This window comes from Mobula hypostoma, chromosome 8 (genome assembly GCF_963921235.1).
Source record: "Mobula hypostoma chromosome 8, sMobHyp1.1, whole genome shotgun sequence".
Classification (NCBI taxonomy): domain Eukaryota; kingdom Metazoa; phylum Chordata; class Chondrichthyes; order Myliobatiformes; family Myliobatidae; genus Mobula; species Mobula hypostoma.
In genome coordinates, this window is record NC_086104.1 from 3,089,288 (window position 1) to 3,108,052 (window position 18,765).

General features: G+C 44.8%; 1 protein-coding gene across 2 annotated transcripts in view; it reads right to left on the reverse strand.

Moving 5' to 3' along the window:
• Positions 1 to 18,765, reverse strand: part of LOC134350031 (uncharacterized) — a 76,003-nt gene that overhangs the window by 9,605 nt on the left and 47,633 nt on the right. Inside the window, exons 4-6 of one of the 2 annotated variants that reach the window (XM_063054939.1) lie at positions 17,840 to 18,187; positions 11,192 to 11,536; positions 7,883 to 8,024 (exon numbers count right to left, since the gene is read on the reverse strand). In XM_063054939.1, coding sequence (XP_062911009.1) covers positions 7,883 to 8,024; positions 11,192 to 11,536; positions 17,840 to 18,187 — 835 coding nt within the window. Of the gene's footprint in view, positions 1 to 7,882; positions 8,028 to 11,191; positions 11,537 to 17,839; positions 18,188 to 18,765 lie in introns of both variants that reach the window. The other variant, XM_063054938.1, reaches the window with a different exon arrangement.

Below are 18,765 nucleotides of genomic sequence, written 5' to 3' on the forward strand. Positions count from 1 at the left end.
GTTTACCTTAAAACTATACCCCGTTTCAGCCCTGCAAAAAGCCTCTGGCTACCCACACGATCATTGCCTCTTATCATCTTATACACCTCTATCAGTTACTTCTCATCCTCCGTCGCTCCAAGGAGAAAAAGCTAAGTTCTCATAAGACGTGTATATTCTCATAAGACATGTTCCCCAATCCAGGCAACACCCTTGTAAATCTCCTCTGCACTCTCTCTATAGTATACACATCCTTCCTGTAGTGAGGCGACCAGAACTGAACACAGTACTCCAAGTGGGGTCTGACCAAGGTCTTATATAACTGTAACATTACCTCACGGCTCTTGAACTCAATCCCACGGTTGATGAAGGCCAGCACACCATACGCCTTCTTAACAACACTGTCAAACTGCACAGCTGCTTTGAGTGCCATATGGACACGGACCCCACGATCTCTCAGATCCTCCACAATGCCAAGAGTCTTACCATTTATATTATATTCTGTCTTCAAAATTGATCTACCAAAATGAACCACTTCATACTTATCTGGGTTGAACTCCATTTGCCACTGATAAATCTGATAAATATTAATGTCTTAACAACTTAACAATTTTATGAGCAGTTAAAGTACTCAGACTATTTCTCCCAGCATAACAAAGTTCAGTGAAAGCAGCAGTTGTCTGTTTCATGTCGATTTTAGTACTCCTGATGGAATTGAGACACTTTCAATCTCAAAAGGGTTGCCAGGATTAAGGTAAGAATGGATTAGTTGATTTCAATAACACAGGATACTGCAGATGCTGGAAATCCAAAGTAATACACACAAAAGGAATTCAGAAGGTCAGGCAGCATCTGTGGGGAGGAATAAACAGTTGACATTTTGGGCTAGAAGGGAATGGGGAAGACACCAGAATAAAAACGTGAGGAGTGGGGAAGGAGGACAAACTAGAAAGTGGTTTCCATGCCCAGTTCCACTTTTGTATGTGAAAATATCCTGGATCTGCTAATGCATAAACAGGGGCTCACATTCAATTGCGAGCGGACATTCATCCTGATAGTAGAGATGAGGTGTAAGCAGGTCAGCTCAGGTACCTGGTCAGCACAGAGGCTGATGTTAATATGGGTATATTGCATGGAGTCATACTGTACAGAAACAAGTCCTTCTGCCCACCCTGTACATACTGACCCACCATCAATTCCATTTCCAGCCCTTTGTTGATGGTCCTGGTAATTCAAAGACTCATTGAGATACTTCTCAATGGGAGTGTTATGCTTTGCACAACGCTTTACAGTACCAGTGACCTCGGTTCAATTCCCGTCACCGTCCACAAGGACTTAATACGTTCTCCCCATGACTGTGTGAGTGTTCTCCAGGTGCTCCTGTTTCCTCCCACAGTCCAAAGACAGACTGGTTGGGAGGTTAATTGGTGATCGTCCCATGATTAGGGAGGAACTTAAATCAGGGGATTACTGCGCAGCACAGTTCAAAGGGCCAGAAGGGCCTATTCTGTTCCGTATCTCAATAAATAAATACAATGTTGTGAGAGTCTCTTCTTCTACCACTCTCTCAGGCAGAGCATTCCCGTCTCCAGCTACCCTCTGGGAGGAAGAGTTGATTTTATATCCCTCTAAACTGTCTCAGCCGGAAACCTCAACTGTTTATTCCTCTCCATAGATGCTGCCTGACCTGCTGAGTTCGTCGAAGCATTTTGTGTCCCCTCTTTCTGTCACACAAATCATTGTCTGTGTCTCAGGTTACTCGTCAACCTTCTCTGCTCAAGGGAAAACAGATCTAGACTTTCCATTCTTACCCCACAACTGAGGTGCTCCATTGCTGGTAATATCCTGGTGAACCTTCTCTGCACTTTTTACATCAATGTCCCTCCATTCCTCAATACTTGTTAGTGTCCTCACATTCATTGTGTGTGCCCCACCCTTCTCCTGATGTTCCGAAATGCAGCATTCATTTCATCTACCATGGCACTGCCCAGACCACCTGCTGATCAATATTCCTAAACTTCCACACCGCCAAATTTGAGTCAAGTGCAAGTTCCACCAGTTTTTGTTCAGCACAGGATGTCAAAGGTAAAGCAGCATTGATAATGATGGGACTGAGACACACGTTGGGATATTGGAGAAGAGGAGGAAGCTGAGAAGCAAAACAGCCTGACTGACCGGCTTTAGGGAGTGATGATCCTCACAGGGACACACTGAATTTTACTCATTTCCACCTTGTCTCTAAATAAACAAAATTAATAAAAATGTCCTTTAATCAGACATGCCTAAATTAAATATTCTGCTGGCATTCCACATGCTCGATGTCCTTCTGGGTGATAGAGGTCAGGGCTTTACACAAGAGCTTTCAAAGGAAGTGATGAAGGGATCAGCAGTGGAAAGAGTGAGTAGCTTTATGTTCCTCGATGTCAACATCCCAGAAGCTGGCAGCACAGTAGTGTAGTGGTTAGCACAACGCGTTACAGTACCAGTGACCCAGGTTCAATTCCCGCTGCTGGCTGTATGGAGTTCATAAGATCTTCCCGTGACGGCGTAGGCTTCCTCTGGATGCTCCTGATTCCTCACACAGTCCAAAGACGTTAATTGATCATTGTAAATGATTCCATGACTAGGCTAGTTCTGGGCGGTGTGCCTCAAAGGGCCAGAAGGCCTACTCCATGCTGCTTCTCAATAACTAAATGAGCAAAGGTCTACCCGGGGTGCAACACATTGATTCTGTCATGAAGTGGACATGCCAACAGTTCAACGAAAATAGGAGTTTGAGGAGATTTGGTATGTCACCAAAAGCTCTTGCAAATTTCTACAGATGGACGGTGGAGAGCATTGTGACTCGTTGTACAATAGCCTGATAGAGAGGCTCCAACACACACATTGCAAGAGGGTTGTAGACTCAGCCAGCTGGGGATCAGAACCATCCCCATCATCGAGGACTATTACAGAGGCAGTGACTCAAGAAGACGGCATCCACCATTCAGGACCCTCACCACCCAGACATCCCCCTGCTCGTTACTCCCGTCAGGGAGAATCAGAATTGGGTTTAATATCACTGGCATATGTCATGAAATTTGTTGTTTTGTGGAAAAGGTACTTTACAATGCATAATAATTAATCTATAAATTACAATAAGAAGTGTACATATATAGAACATAGAACATAGAATAGTACAGCACAGTACAGGCCCTTCGGCCCATAATGTTGTGCCGACCCTCAAACCCTGCCTCCCATATAAGCCCCCACCTTAGATTCCTCCATATACCTGTCTAGTAGTCTCTTAAACTTCACTAGTGTATCTGCCTCCACCACTGACTCAGGCAGTGCATTCCACGCACCAACCACTCTCTGAGTAAAAAACCTTCCTCTAATATCCCCCTTGAACTTCCCACCCCTTACCTTAAAGCCATGTCCTCTTGTATTGAGCAGTGGTGCCCTGGGGAAGAGGCGCTGGCTATCCACTCTATCTATTCCTCTTATTATCTTGTACACCTCTATCATGTCTCCTCTCATCCTCCTTCTCTCCAAAGAGTAAAGCCCTAGCTCCTTTAATCTCTGATCATAATGCATACTTTCTAAACCAGGCAGCATCCTGGTAAATCTCCTCTGTACCCTTTCCAATGCTTCCACATCCTTCCTATAGTGAGGTGACCAGAACTGGACACAATACTCCAAGTGTGGCCTAACCAGAGTTTTATAGAGCTGCATCATTACATCGCGACTCTTAAACTCTATCCCTCGACTTATGAAAGCTAACACCCCATAAGCTTTCTTAACTACCCTATCCACCTGTGAGGCAACTTTCAGGGATCTGTGGACATGTACCCCGAGATCCCTCTGCTCCTCCACACTACCAAGTATCCTGCCATTTACTTTGTACTCTGCCTTGGAGTTTGTCCTTCCAAAGTGTACCACCTCACACTTCTCCGGGTTGAACTCCATCTGCCACTTCTCAACCCACTTCTGCATCCTATCAATGTCTCTCTGCAACCTTTGACAAATCCTCTACACTATCTACAACACCACCAACCTTTGTGTCATCTGCAAACTTTCCAACCCACCCTTCTACCCCCACATCCAGGTCGTTAATAAAAATCACGAAAAGTAGAGGTCCCAGAACAGATCCTTGTGGGACACCACTAGTCACAATCCTCCAATCTGAATGTACTCCCTCCATCACCATCCTCTTCCTTCTGCAGGCAAGCCAATTCTGAATCCACCTGGCCAAACTACCCTGGATCCCATGCCTTCTAACTTTCTGAACAAGCCTACCGTGTGGAACCTTGTCAAATGCCTTACTAAAATCCATATAGATCACATCCACTGCACTACCCTCATCTAAATGCCTGGTCACCTCCTCAAAGAACTCTATCAGGCTTGTTAGACATGATCTGCCCTTCACAAAGCCATGCTGACTGTCCCTGATCAGACCATGATTCTCTAAATGCCTATAGATCCTATCTCTAAGAATCTTTTCCAACAGCTTTCCCACCACAGACGTAAGGCTCACTGGTCTATAATTACCCGGACTATCCCTACTACCTTTTTTGAACAAGGGAACAACATTCGCCTCCCTCCAATCCTCTGGTACCATTCCCGTGGACAACGAGGACATAAAGATCCTAGCCAAAGGCTCAGCAATCTCTTCTCTCGCCTCGTGGAGCAGCCTGGGGAATATTCCGTCAGGCCCCGGGGACTTATCTGTCCTAATGTATTTTAACAACTCCAACACCTCCTCTCCCTTAATATCAACATGCTCCAGAACATCAACCTCACTCATATTGTCCTCACCATCATCAAGTTCCCTCTCATTGGTGAATACCGAAGAGAAGTATTCATTGAGGACCTCGCTGACTTCCACAGCCTCCAGGCACATCTTCCCACCTTTATCTCTAATCGGTCCTACCTTCACTCCTGTCATCTTTTTTTTCTTCACATAATTGAAGATTGCCTTGGGGTTTTCCTTTACCCCACTCGCCAAGGCCTTCTCATGCCCCCTTCTTGCTCTTCTCAGCCCCTTCTTAAGCTCCTTTCTTGCTTCCCTATATTCCTCAATAGACCCATTTGATCCTTGCTTCCTAAACCTCATGTATGCTGCCTTCTTCCTCCTGACTAGATTTTCCACCTCACTTGTCACCCATGGTTCCTTCACCATACCATTCTTTATCTTCCTCACTGGGACAAATTTATCCCTTACATCCCGCAAGAGATCTCTAAACATCGACCACATGTCCATAGTACATTTCCCTGCAAAAACATCATCCCAATTCACACCTGCAAGTTCTAGCCTTATAGCCTCATAATTTGCCTTTCCCCAATTAAAAATTTTCCTGTCCTCTTTGATTCTATCCCTTTCCATGATAATTATAAAGGCCAGGGAGCGGTGGTCACTGTCCCCCAGATGCTCACCCACTGAGAGATCTGTGACCTGACCCGGTTCATTACCTAGTACTAGATCTAGTATGGCATTCCCCCTAGTCGGCCCGTCCACATACTGTGACAGGAATCCGTCCTGGACACACTTAACAAACTCTGCCCCATCTAAACCCTTATAGTATGTGTGTATATGTGTATAGGTGTGTGTGTATATATAAAAATTTAAAAAATAACCAGGACACCTGTTCTTCCAGCTAACTCTCAGAATATGTTGGAGGCATTTTTGTAGGGATTTTACCAGCCAACACTGCAACAGGACATGAGGATCACAGATTGGCCTCGTCAGTCATCTCAAGACCCACAAGTGACCAGATCAACCACCAGTAATCATACCCGATTACGAATGATCGCAGATGGTGATGATGATATATAGTGTAATGCCCGAGTTAAGATTTCTACGGCAGGCTGTGAGGTATTTTATTTCAGCAGCTTTCTGTAAAAGCATTGTGTCTTGCTTTTTGGCTAAAACAAGGGGCCATGTTGTCGAAATTAGGAATGTTGTGTCAGCCAATCAGGAGTGGGATGGCATGGAGCATTCTTGAGAGCTGGATGGGAAGAGTTTTCTGAAGGACAGTTGTCCGGTTTGGTGTCCTTTGGCGGCAGGTGTGGAGAGAAGAGCACCAGGGAAGACGCCTGGAGGATCCCATCCTACGGGGAGACCCTATTGCAAGAAGTGCTTCGCAAGGCACAGGATTCCAAGAAGGGAAGTTCTACCTGTGGTTGGTGAGGAGAATTCACCATTGTGATTAAAGCTACTTCAAGCTGCTACAGAAATGAACTCCAGCGTTTATGTGCACATTTAGACCGGTTTAACCATAATGGGCCCATTTATCTCTCTCTTTCTTTCTCTGATAACGGTTCGATAAAGTTGAAAATTGGTAAATATGCTTTCTTTATAATATTATGCTGATGTATGATCTGTCATTTCTGGGCTACCGATAACTGTGTATGGGCAGTATTTACACAGCATTCACTCAAATCAAAGTTCATTTAATCAGAATATCTTGACGTTCCTCTTTGGTTGAACCCCAAATCATACCAACCCATGACGCGTATTGGTTATGAAAGATGGCCATCTCATTGCTGAATCACATGGCTATTAGTGGAGTCAGCGAACGAGCCAAGTTGGTGTATGACCCTGGTGAGAGGCTTGCATGTATAAAATTTTAGGAAGAAATCAAAAAAAATAGTGAGCTTGTGTTCATGAGTTCATTGTCCATTCAGAAATATGATGGTGGAGGAGAAGATGATCCTGAAATGTTGAGTGTGTCTTCAGGCTCTTGTACCACATCCTGTAATGAGTTCATCAGGCCTGTGTGGGGCGCTGGAGAGTGCTGGGCTCTGAGCTTTAATTGTTGTTTAGCGAGATTCTTTAATAGAGTCCCTTGTGTTTTCCTCGAGCAACTCACTCTTAGTAATGCATTCTCCTGTTGCTGTCTGTTTAAGCTTGTTAAGTTTATTTTGATCAGCTCAGGGATTCTGCTTTACTTGTATTATTTAAGCGAGTGCTCTATTCGTGCTGATTGCTGGGTCCTGGTTTTGAGAATGTTACTTCTCACGGTGTTACTCAGACGAGCTCCGATGTTCTTTTGGAATTAATATGCATAAACTCTGGTTGCCGTTTCTACAGCAGTGTCCGTCTTTCCTCTACACACGGGGTCTGATATTGCCAGTGCACATTGTGACATCCCCTTGACAGTAGCAATGAAAAGCGGGCAAGTCCTGGGTGATGAGGGTCCTTAGTGTCAATGCCAAATTTCAGAGATATTGCTTCTGGAAGGTATCCTGGATACTGGAGAGGTTGGTGCCCATGATGGAACTGGCTGAGCACATGAACATGAAGATTCAGAAATGGTTTCTAAAGTCTGCCATCAGATTTCTGAATGGTCTATCGACACTGTTTTGTTATTCATTGTTTTACACTTTTAATTTTGTATTTACAGTAATTTTATGTGTTTGCACTGCATGCCGACCAATATTGACTCTTCCATAGTAACTCCATCGTCTGGCACCTTGTCCATCGCCCTCTCTGCCTATGTGTTCATTGTTAGTGCTGTCAGAGACCCAGTTTCTGACACTCTCTCTGGCAGTGTGTTCTGGTATTCCTGCTCTCTGGTTGAAGAGGCCCTGGCACATCCCCTCTGAATCTCTTCCCCTCACCTTAAGACCATGTTCTTGAATTTTATCTACCCCTGATATGGGGATGAGTTTTCTGCAGTCTAAACCCTATCTATGTCCCTCATGACTTTGTACACCTCAATCGTCCCCCTTGAGCTCCCCTGCCCAATGGAGACCAGACCCAGCTTCTCCGGTCTCTCCTCATAACGGAACTGTTTCATCCCAGACAACATCCTGGTGGAGCTTCTGTCTTCTCCCACTGTTTCATTCAGATTCAATTCCTTTACCAACCATGTTTGATTCAATATTATTGAAAGAAGATACAAAATAAAACGTTACTTACCCTTCTGGCTTCAATCTCTGTTGAAAACATGCCCATTTTTTCATATAGCATATTGCTGTTATCAAGATGCAGAATAAGATGACCAGTACGAGGATACTGACGAGAATACTGGCCAAGACTTTCGAAGACCCACCTTCATCCGCTTCTGAAAAATAGCAAAGATTTACGTTAGTTTAATATTGGTAATGTGAATTGTCCTTTGAATGACAGGTTTAATATGTGAACATTGGAGGCCGATAGTTCTCCCTGAGACATCTCATTAACAGTCAGTAAGGGAGAGAGTGCTTTGCTGAAGGATGGACTTACTGTGCTGTTATTGTAGGGAAGGAAAGAAACATCAAGGTTATAAATAATAATAACTTATTAAAAAGCACTTTTCATACAGACAATGTAGACATTGGGATAAAGTACAAACATGAAAATTAAAATATAAATATAATCATGAAAATAGATTAGAAGCATGGTTAAATAAATGGGTTTTGATCTGGTGTTTAAAAGTGTCAACTGAGTCTGTGTCCCTTACAGTTTAGGTTTTGAATTCCACAGTTTATGAGCATAATTCAAAAAAGGTGATCTGCCAATTATCCTTCCATTTGAGAGGCCGGCAGAAGAAGACCAGAGAACTCGATCAGGATTATAAAACAAAAATGACTCTGTGATGTACTCCGGTCCCAGACTATTAAGGGTTTTAAAAAACAAATAAGAGAACTTTAAAATCAATTTTTAAACATCCAGGAAGCCAATGCAGAGTAGCTAGCATGGCGGTGATATGCTCCCTCAGCAGTGGTGTTCTGAATGAGTTGAAGTGTGAACATTAATAACACGGGCTAGTTTCTATAATGACTTCCATCTGCAATGTTAGTTTATTGCTCTCATTTTAATCGAAGGTGCAGGTTGTGAAACTCCAAGGACAGTGATGTTAATGTTTGCTCACCGATGAATTCCCTGGTGGCCTCCAGCACTGACCAGTACCGAGTGGGGTGAAAACAGAAGACCACGCATGCGGTGTACGGGCCGGAGGGGCGGATGGTAGTGAGGGCCTGGCCGGTAACCCCGAGTGAAGCCCGCGGACCGAACTGTGCACACTGCCGACCGTGATCCGGCTGCGATTGTCTACAGAAGGCATCACTGGTCTCCGGTGGGCAGTGGCTATTCGTTAGTTGAAAGCGTCACCAATTCACCGGGGGTGCAACCGACTCAGTCCCGGGTGCCAGATGGCGTGATCAGGTGGGAAGGAAAGTAACATCCCAAAGATGCTGAAAGTCCGAGACAAATGCTGTTGATACTCAGCAGGGCTGGTGGTGTCTGTGGAGGGAGGAACTGGGTTGATATGTTGATATTTTCAGGCTGATGCATTTGCTGGGGCAAATGGGAGGAGGGATGGTGTCTTTGCTGCTGCTTGTCCGTGGGATTTTTGACACATCGAATAAACACACTTGCACAAAAGTGCTAAGCAAATCCAGACATTTTTCCTTTGGTCATAACCCATGTATCTAACAGAAATGATGGGCAGGTGGAAGCAGGTGGAGGAGAAGGAGAGGTAGAGATGAGCAGAGAGAGGAAGTTCAGGTGGAGGGGACGATAGATTGAGGCTGCACACGCTGGAATCTGATCACTGTCATTATTATGTGCCAGGTCTGTATGATTTGCATGATCACGGTCTACTGATCTATGACCATCATTGTTCTTGGAAAAGTTTTCTACAGCAGCGGCTTGACATTGTCTCCTTCTGAGCACTGTCTTCACAAGATAGGTGACCCCAGCCATTATCAATATTCTCCAGTGATTGTACGCCCGATATCAGCGGTCATATAACTAGGGCTAGTGATTTGCACCAGCTGCTTGTATTACCATTCACCACTTGCTCCCCCGGCTGCTCGTGACCCTGATTGGGGTGGGGGTGGGGGTGGGGGGCTAAGCGGGTGTCACACATTGACCATCAGAGATGGAGGTCCTTCATTCTGCCCCAAATGCCAGTGGTGTAATGAGCAGGAAGTAGGTACTGTGAGTAAGTCCACCTTGTCCAGGCTAGCAGAGGGAAGGAGCACCTTACGCCTCCTTTGGTAGAAAGCTTCCTGCCACTTTTTTGCCCATTCTTCCAATTTGTCTAAGTCCTGCTTCAATCATATTGCTTCCTCAACACTACCTACCCCTCCACCTGTCTTCGTATCATCCGCAAACTTTGCCACAAAGCATCAATTCCATTATCCAAATCATTGACAAAGAATGTGAAAAGTAGCGGTCCCAATACTGACCCCTGAGGAACACCACTAGTCACTGGCAATCAGCCAAAGAAGGCCCCCTTTATTCCCACTCACTGCCTCCCGCCTGTCAGCCATTCCGCTATCCATGCCAGTATCTTCCCTGTAACACCATAGGATTTTATCTTGTTAAGCAGCCTCATGTGTGGCACGGTATCAAACACCTTCTGAAAATCCAAGAAAGTGACATCAACTGCTCTCCATTATCCACCCTGCTTGTTACTTCCTCAAAGAACTCTAACAGATTTGTCAAGCAAGATTTCCCTTGACAGAAACCATGCTGACTTTGACTTATTTTATCATTAGTCTCCAAGCACCTCGAAACCTCATCGTTAATAATAGACACCAACATTTTCCCAACCACTGAGGTTAGGCTAACTGGCCTATAATTTCCTATCTTTTGCCTTCCTTCCTTCTTACAGAATGGAATGACATTTGCAATCAAGTGATTCTTGATTTAATCTGAGCCTAATCCCCATATTTAATCTGAGCCAAATGAGGGGACAGTTTACAAGGACCAATTAACCTCCCAACCAATATGTCTTCGTTCTGTGGGCGGAAACCAGAGCACCTGGAGAATAGCCATGCAGTCACGGGTAGAACGTACAAACTCCTTACAGCAGTGCACGAATTGAATCTGGGTCATCGACACTGTAACACTCTGTGCTAACCACTACACTGGTTAGGGCAAGGGGGTAGGGCACCCAGAAGGTTAAGTTTGCGTGAGACAGGCAGATGGGTGACGGGAATGGAACTGGGTAAAGGGTCTGGGTGGAGTGAGAGACAGTATGAGTATGAAAAGCAGACAGGTAAGGAGTTATCCAAAACTGGAAAAATCTAATTTGAAATCCCAGATTGAGGAGCAATATTCCACAAAATTGTTGTCAGATGTATTAATGAAAACTAAATTATTTAATATCTTTAAGATATTTAGAAATAATCACATCATAGATTAATGAAATTAATTTACAAAGTTGTTGTCCTGGCCCATACATGCTCATTATCTCCAGTACTAGAAATCAGTTCACATTGTGTAAACTGAACTTACTAATAACAATGAGCCGGGATCCATTCCCACTGATGTCTCCCCACACTCTGCAGTAATAGTCGGCAGAGTCATTGACCTCGACCTTTGTGACGATGAGGATGAAACTGCTCCTGGAGGAGTTCCTGGAGGGCTGGAACCTCTCAGTGAAACCTGGTCTCCTTCGTACGCTCCCTCCTGCCTCGTGTGTTAAGACCCACTCCATGTCCTGCCCGGGTAGCCTCCGATACCAGTGGACATCAATGTTTCCCACTCTGGCATTCTTCATGGTGCACCATAACCGTGCCGATTGCCCCTCGGTGATGTTCTCCTGGCTTGGGGACTGGATAAGGACTGGAGGATTGGCAACTGTAAAGGGAAAATATCAATTACCTTAAAAATCTTTCTGCGTAACGATGTCTAAGAGAGTAAACAGATTGAAATATTAAATTTATAGAATTGTTTCAGCTGCACTGTATGATGCAAATGAAAGCACTTTGCTGAGAGTTATTAATTGTACAGAAATGGCTCTTATCGTATTTAAAAGCATTAGCGTTGTATTTATTGTCCTCTGCACAAGTACATACCAGGACAGATGCAATGAAACACTTGCAGATCAGGCACAGAGCATCAAATAGGCAGCATTCACAAGAAAACACCAATTATACACAAATTTTACAATAAAGAACATAATTTGAACTAAAATAAAACACAGCTCGTTTTAGTACACGGTGATCAAAATGACCATTGTCTTGTTAAACTGTAGTGAGTCGGGTTGTGCTGCTTGGTTTAGGAATTCAATGGCTGAAGGGAAATAGTTGTTCTTGAATGTGGTGGTGTGAGACTTCAGGCTTCAGGCTCCTGCCTGATGGTAACATTGAGAAAGTAGATTGGGATCAGCTGACTGAAGGAAAAAACAACATTTGGTGGGAGAGGCATTTAAAAGTGAGATGCTGGGACGTGAGGATCAACGTGTTCCTGTTCAAGGAAGACTGGTGGGAATTGATGGAAGCTCAATACTGGCTTCAATTAGCTGTCTGGTTGTATCATTGTGTGGTACGGAAGCTGCAAGGCATCAGACCGCAAGACCCTACAGACGATAGTGAAAACTGCCAAGAATCAGCCACACCATCCTCCCCTCTATTTGTGACATTTACCAGGACCATTGCTAACGAAGAGCTTGAAGCATTGTTGAGGGTTCCCACCACCCATCAGCAATTAGCAATTGGACTCACAATAATATTTTCTGAGGTATTTGGAAAGTTTGGCAAAGAACATATCAAATTTCATTCCAGTATCAAGAGGAGACATTGAAGTATTGAACTCATGTTGTTTGTTGTTCCTGTTCGCCCCTTGTGGCATCGGGCAGCACTTTTGCCATTTCCATAGCATTTGACTCTTTCTTTACAAGGATGAATTCTGTAATCTCTTTGACCCACTACGGTCAGGAAGGAGGGACAGGAGCATCAGGACTGGGACTGTCAGACTGGGTAACAGCTTCTTCCCTCAGGCTGTGAGACTAATGAATACCCTGTCACCTCCGAGATCTCCTCACTAGCACAGTGAGCTGTTTATTGTTTACCTGTGCTGTGTTCTACATGCATTTTGAATGATATTTTATTAATGTATTGATGGTAATATTTTGTTTTATGTGCTGTGCGTGACGTACGTTTTGTGGGTGAACCATGGTCTGGAGGAATGTTGCTCCGTTTTAGTCGTAGATGTGTACAGTCAGATGACTAAACTTGAACTATTATCAGGCAAAGGTGTTTGGGAAGCTGAAAGGTTTGAAAGTAGATAAGTCACCTGGACCAGGTGTGTTCACCCCAGGATTCTGAGAGTGGAAGCTGAAGAGTTTGTGGAGGCATTAGTACTGGACTTTCAAGTTTCACGAGATTTTGGAATGGTTCTAGATGACCGTAAGTTGTATGTTACTCCATTATTCCCATTCTTTGCAACCTTCCAATCAGTCAATGCTCAATCCATGCAAGTATCTTACCATGGGCTCTTATTTTGTTACGCAGCCTCATGGCCACCTTGTCAGGCTCATTGGCCTATAATTTCCTTTCTTTTGCTTCCCTGCCTTCTTAAAGAGCCACTTATCCAATAAAGAATGTCGTGCCATTGGAGAGGGTCAAAAGGAGATTCCTGTGAGGATTCGGGCACAGATTGTTAAATAAACTACAGTGCACAGTATGAGAGGTAATATACTAATGTGGACAACACACACACAATGCTGGTGGAACGCAGCAGGCCAGGCAGCATCAATAGGAAGAAGTACAGTCGACGTTTTGGGCCAAAACCCTTCGTCAGGACTAACTGAAAGAAGAGATAGTTAGAGATTTGAAAGTGGGAGGGGGAGAGGGAGATCCAAAATGATAGGAGAAGACAGGAGGGGGGAGGGATGGAGCCAAGAGCTGGACAGGTGATTGGCAAAAGGGATACGAGAGGATCATGGGACAGGAGAAGGAAAAGGGGGAGGGGAGCACCAGACGAAGATGGGGAGCAGGCAAGGAGTTATTGTGAGAGGGACAGAGAGAGAAAAAAGAGAGAGAGAGGGGAAAAAGGGGGGGGGGGGAATAATAAATAAATAAATAAGGGATGGGGTAAGAAGGGGAGGAGGGGCATTAATGAAAGTTAGAGAAGTCAATGTTCATGCCATCAGTTTAGAGGCTACCGAGACGGAATATAAGGTTTTTCGCTTTTTTCTCTCTTTCTCTCTCTTTTTTCTCTCTCTGTTCCTCTCACAATAACTCCTTGCCTGCTCTCCATATTCCTCTGGTGCTCCCCTCCCCCTTTCTTTCTCCCCAGGCCTCCCGTCCCATGATCCTCTCATATCCCTTTTGCCAATCAACTTTCCAGCTCTTGGCTCTATCCCTCCCCCTCCTGTCTTCTCCAATCATTTTGAATCTCCCCTCCCCTCCCACTTTCAAATCTCTAACTATCTCTTCCTTCAATTAGTCCTGACGAAGGGTCTTGGCCCGAAACGTCGACTGTGTTTCTTCCTATGGATGCTGTCTGGCCTGCTGCGTTCACCAGCATTTTGTGTGTGTTGCTTGAATTTCCAGCATCTGCAGATTTCTTCGTGTTTGCGATGCTAATGTGGACTGTGGATTGGTTATGAACAGAAAACAGTCTGTTCAGAACCAGTTTCTGAAACAGAAATGGCCATTTTAGGATTGTGTGACTCTGAGTCTTGGGGTATCACAGTGAATTGATCGGTGATGTCGGTGAGGGGACTGTGCAATGGATAAGGTTACTGATTGGCAGTGTGGCTATGAAGAGAATGTGGAGAGATTTCAGACAGACAGAGAAGCAGGACCTCAAAGGTAGTCATCTCGGGATTACTGCCTGTGCCACGCGACTGTGAGAATAGGAATAGAATGAGGTGGAGGGTAAATGCGTGGCTGAGGGATTGGAGCAGGGAACAGGGATTCAGATTTCTGGATGATTGGGACCTCCTTTGGGGCAGGTGTGACCTGTACAAAAAGGACGGGTTGCACTTGAATCCCAGGGGAACCAATATCCTGGCAGGGAGGTTTGCCAAGGCTACTGGGGAGAGTTTAACCTAGAATTGTTGGGGGGTGGGAACCGAACTGAAGAGACTGGGGAAGAGGAGGTTGGCTAACAAATAGAGAAAGCTTGTAGACAGTGCAAGAGGGAAGATAGGCAGATGAAAGAGAAGGGACACGCTCAGACTGACGGTTTGTGATGTGTCTATTTTAACGCAAGGAGTGTTGTGAACAAAGCGAATGAGCTTAGAGCGTGGATCAGTACTTGGAGATATGAGGTGGTGGCCATTACAGAGACTTGGATGGCTCAGGGACAGGAATGGTTACTTCGAGTGCCAAGCTTTAGATGTTTCAGAAAGGACAGGGAGGGAGGCAAAAGAGGTGGGGGCGTGGCACTGTTGATCAGAGATAGTGTCACGGCTGCAGAAAAGGTGGATGCCATGGAGCGGTTGTCTACGGAGTCTCTGTGGGTGGAGGTTAGGAACAGGAAGGGGTCAATAACTTTACTGGTGTGTCTTTTATAGGCCACCCAATAGTAACAGGGACATCGAGGAGCAGATAGGGAGACAGATCCTGGAAAGGAGTAATAATAACAGGGTTGTCATGTTGGGAGATTTTAATTTTCCAAATATTGATTGGCATCTCCCTAGAACAAGGGGTTTAGATGGGGTGGAGTTTGTTAGGTGCATTCAGGAAGGTTTCTTGACACAATATGTAGATAAGCCTACAAGAGGAGAGGCTGTACTTGATCTGATATTGGGAAATGAACCTGATCAGGTGTCAGATCTCTCAGTGGGAGAGCATTTTGGAGATAGTGATCATAATTCTATCTCCTTTACAATAGCATTGGAGAGAGATAGGAAGAGACAAGTTAGAAAAGCATTTAATTGGAGTAAGGGGAATTATGAGGCTATCAGGCCGGAAATTGGAAGCTTAAATTGGAAACAGATGTTCTCAGGGAAAAGTACGGAAGAAATGTGGCAAATGTTCAGGGGATATTTGTGTGGAGTTCTGCACAGGAACGTTCCAATGAGACAGGGAAGTTATGGTAGGGTACAGGAACCATGGTGTACAAAGGCTGTAACAGATCTAGTCAAGAAGAAAAGAAAAGCTTACAAAAGCTTCAGAGAGCTAGGTAATGTTAGAAATCTAGAAGATTATAAGGCTAATAGAAAGGAGCTTAAGAAGGAGAGCCAGAAGGGGCCATAAGAAGGCCTTGGCAGGCAGGATTAAGGAAAACCCCAAGGCATTCCACAAGTATGTGAAGAGCAAGAGGATAAGACGTGAAAGAATAGGACCTATTAAGTGTGACAGTGGGAAAGTGTGCATGGAACCAGAGGAAATAGCAGAGGTACTTAATGAATACTTTACTTCAGTATTCACTATGGAAAAGGATCTTGGTGATTGTAGTGATGACTTGCAGCAGACTGAAAAGCATGAGCATGTAGATATTAAGAAAGAGGATGTGCTGGAGCTTTTGGAAAGCATCAAGTTGAATAAGTCGCCGGGACTGGATGAGATATACCCCAGGCTACTGTGGGAGGCGAGGGAGGAGATTGCTGAGCCTCTGGCGATGATCTTTGCATCATCAACGGGGATGGGAGAGATTCCGGATGATTGGAAGGTTGCAGATGTTGTTTCTTTATTCAAGAAAGGGAGTAGAGATAGCCCAGGAAATTACAGACCGGTGAGTCTTACCTCAGTGGTTGGTAAATTGATGGAGAAGATCCTGGGAGGCAGGATTATGAACATTTCGATGGGTATAATATGATTAGGAATAGTCAGCATGGCTTTGTCAAGGGCAGGTTGTGCTTTACGAGCCTGATTGAATTTCTTGAGGATGTGATAAACACATTGATGAAGGAAGAGCAGTAGATGTAGTGTATATGGATTTCAGCAAGTTACCCCATGCAAGGCTTATTGAGAAAGTAAGGAGGCATGGGATTCAAGGGGACATTGCTTTGTGGATCCAGAACTGGCTTGCCCACAGAAGGCATAGAGTGGTTGTAGACAAGTCATATTCTGCATGGAGGTCGGTGACCGGTGGTGTGCCTCAGGGATCTGTTCTGGGATCCCTACTCTTCGTGATTTTTATAAATGACCTGGATGAGGAAGTGGAGGGATGGGTTAGTAAATTTGCTGATGACACAAAGGTTAGGGGTGTTGTGGATAGTGTGGAGGGCTGTCAGAGGTTACAGTGCGACATTGATAGGATGCAAAACTGGGCTGAGAAGTGGCAGATGGAGTTCAACCCAGATAAGTGTGAAGTGGTTCATTTTGGTAGGTCAAATATGATGGCAGAATATAGTACTAATGGTAAGACTCTTGGCAGTGTGGAAGATCAGAGGGATCTTGGGGTCAGAGTCCATAGGATGCTCAAAGCAGCTGCGTAGGTTGACTCTGTGGTTAAGAAGGCATTGGCCTTCATCAATCATGGAACTGAATTTAGGAGCCGAGAGGTAATGTTGCAGCTATATAGGACCCTGGTCAGACCCCATTTGGAGTACTGTGCTCAGTTCTGGTTGCCTCACTACAGGAAGGATGTGGAAGCCATAGAAAGGGTGCAGAGGAGATTTACAAGGATGTTGCCTGGATTGGGGAGCATGCCTTATGAGAATAGGTTGAGTGAACTCGGCCTTTTCTCCCTGGAGCAACGGAGGATGAGAGGTGACCCGATAGAGGTGTATAAGATGATGAGAGGCATTGATCGTGTGGATAGTCAGAGGCTTTTTCCCATGGCTGAAATGGTTGCCATAAGAGGACACAGGTTTAAGGTGCTGGGAAGCAGGTACAGAGGAGATGTCAGGGGTAAGTTTTTTACACAGAGAGTGGTGAGTGCGTGGAATGGGCTGCCGGCGACGGTGGTGGAGGCGGATACGATAGGGTCTTTTAAGAGACTTTTGAATAGGTACATGGACGTTAGAAAAATAGGTAAGCCTTGTAATTTCTAAAGTAGGGATCTGTTCAACACAACTTTGTGGGCTGAAGGGCCTGTATTGTGCTGTAGGTTTTCTATGTTTCTATGCTTACACTCCAGGGAAAACCATCCGACTCTCTGTTCTACTGGGGACATTACAGAACCCCCTGTGTCTGACAGTCATCGTGTGAAGGTTGAATACTGAGATGCTGTTATTGTCGGTGTGAACTGACGTTGACTTACCAGTTACATTGAGCTGTGTTCCTCCTCCGTAGATGTAACTCCACACACTGCAGTTGTACACTGCAGTGTCACTAATAGATGTGTTACTGATGGTCAGAATGTAACTGTTACTCACGACATTCCTGTAAGACTGAAAACGGTCAGAGATACACCCAGACCTGCTCACAGAGTCATTCACAAAGTGACTCAACGCCCACTCGCTCTTGTTCCCCGGCCGCTGGTGGTACCACTGGACATCGGTGACAGTCACACTGGCATTATACAAGGCACAGTGGAGCTGGACAGTTACACCCTCCGGCACCTTGCTGATTGGTGGATCCTGCACAAGGACGGGATCATCCGCGGGATCTGTGTGTTGGATATGTAGACATTAATGTATATTTATGGAGTTCAATAAAAGGCAGTATATTTCCCCAGCATTTAACAATTCCTAAAATTTAAATAAATGTTTGCAACAAGAATAATTTACAGATCCTTACTGCTCAATTATATCTGGCTGGTTCTGATGGTTCAGCAGCCCTGCGATCAGGGGGTCTGTTATAGTTTGGAGAGAATTCTGAGGACCATGTTGCATCGGTTGATAATATTTCCCCTTTATTCCTGATTAGTTCTACCCTCACTCTAGCTGTTCTCCAGTTCCTCATCTAGAATGTAGCGTGCCTTGGATTTTCCTTATTCCTGCTCACCAAGACTCATTTCAGCTCTCTCAAATCCCAACTAAAGATCCTTCCTGGTGACCTTATAACTCTCAAGAGCTCCATCTGATTTTTTACTTCCTAAACCTTATGTGTACTTCCTTCTTCCTCTTGACCAGATGTTCCACTTCTCTTGTCAACCATGGTTCCTTCACCCTCACATCCTTTCCCTGACTCAATGAAACAAAGCTATCCAGAACCCCATGGAAGTTGTCCCTAAACAACCTCCAT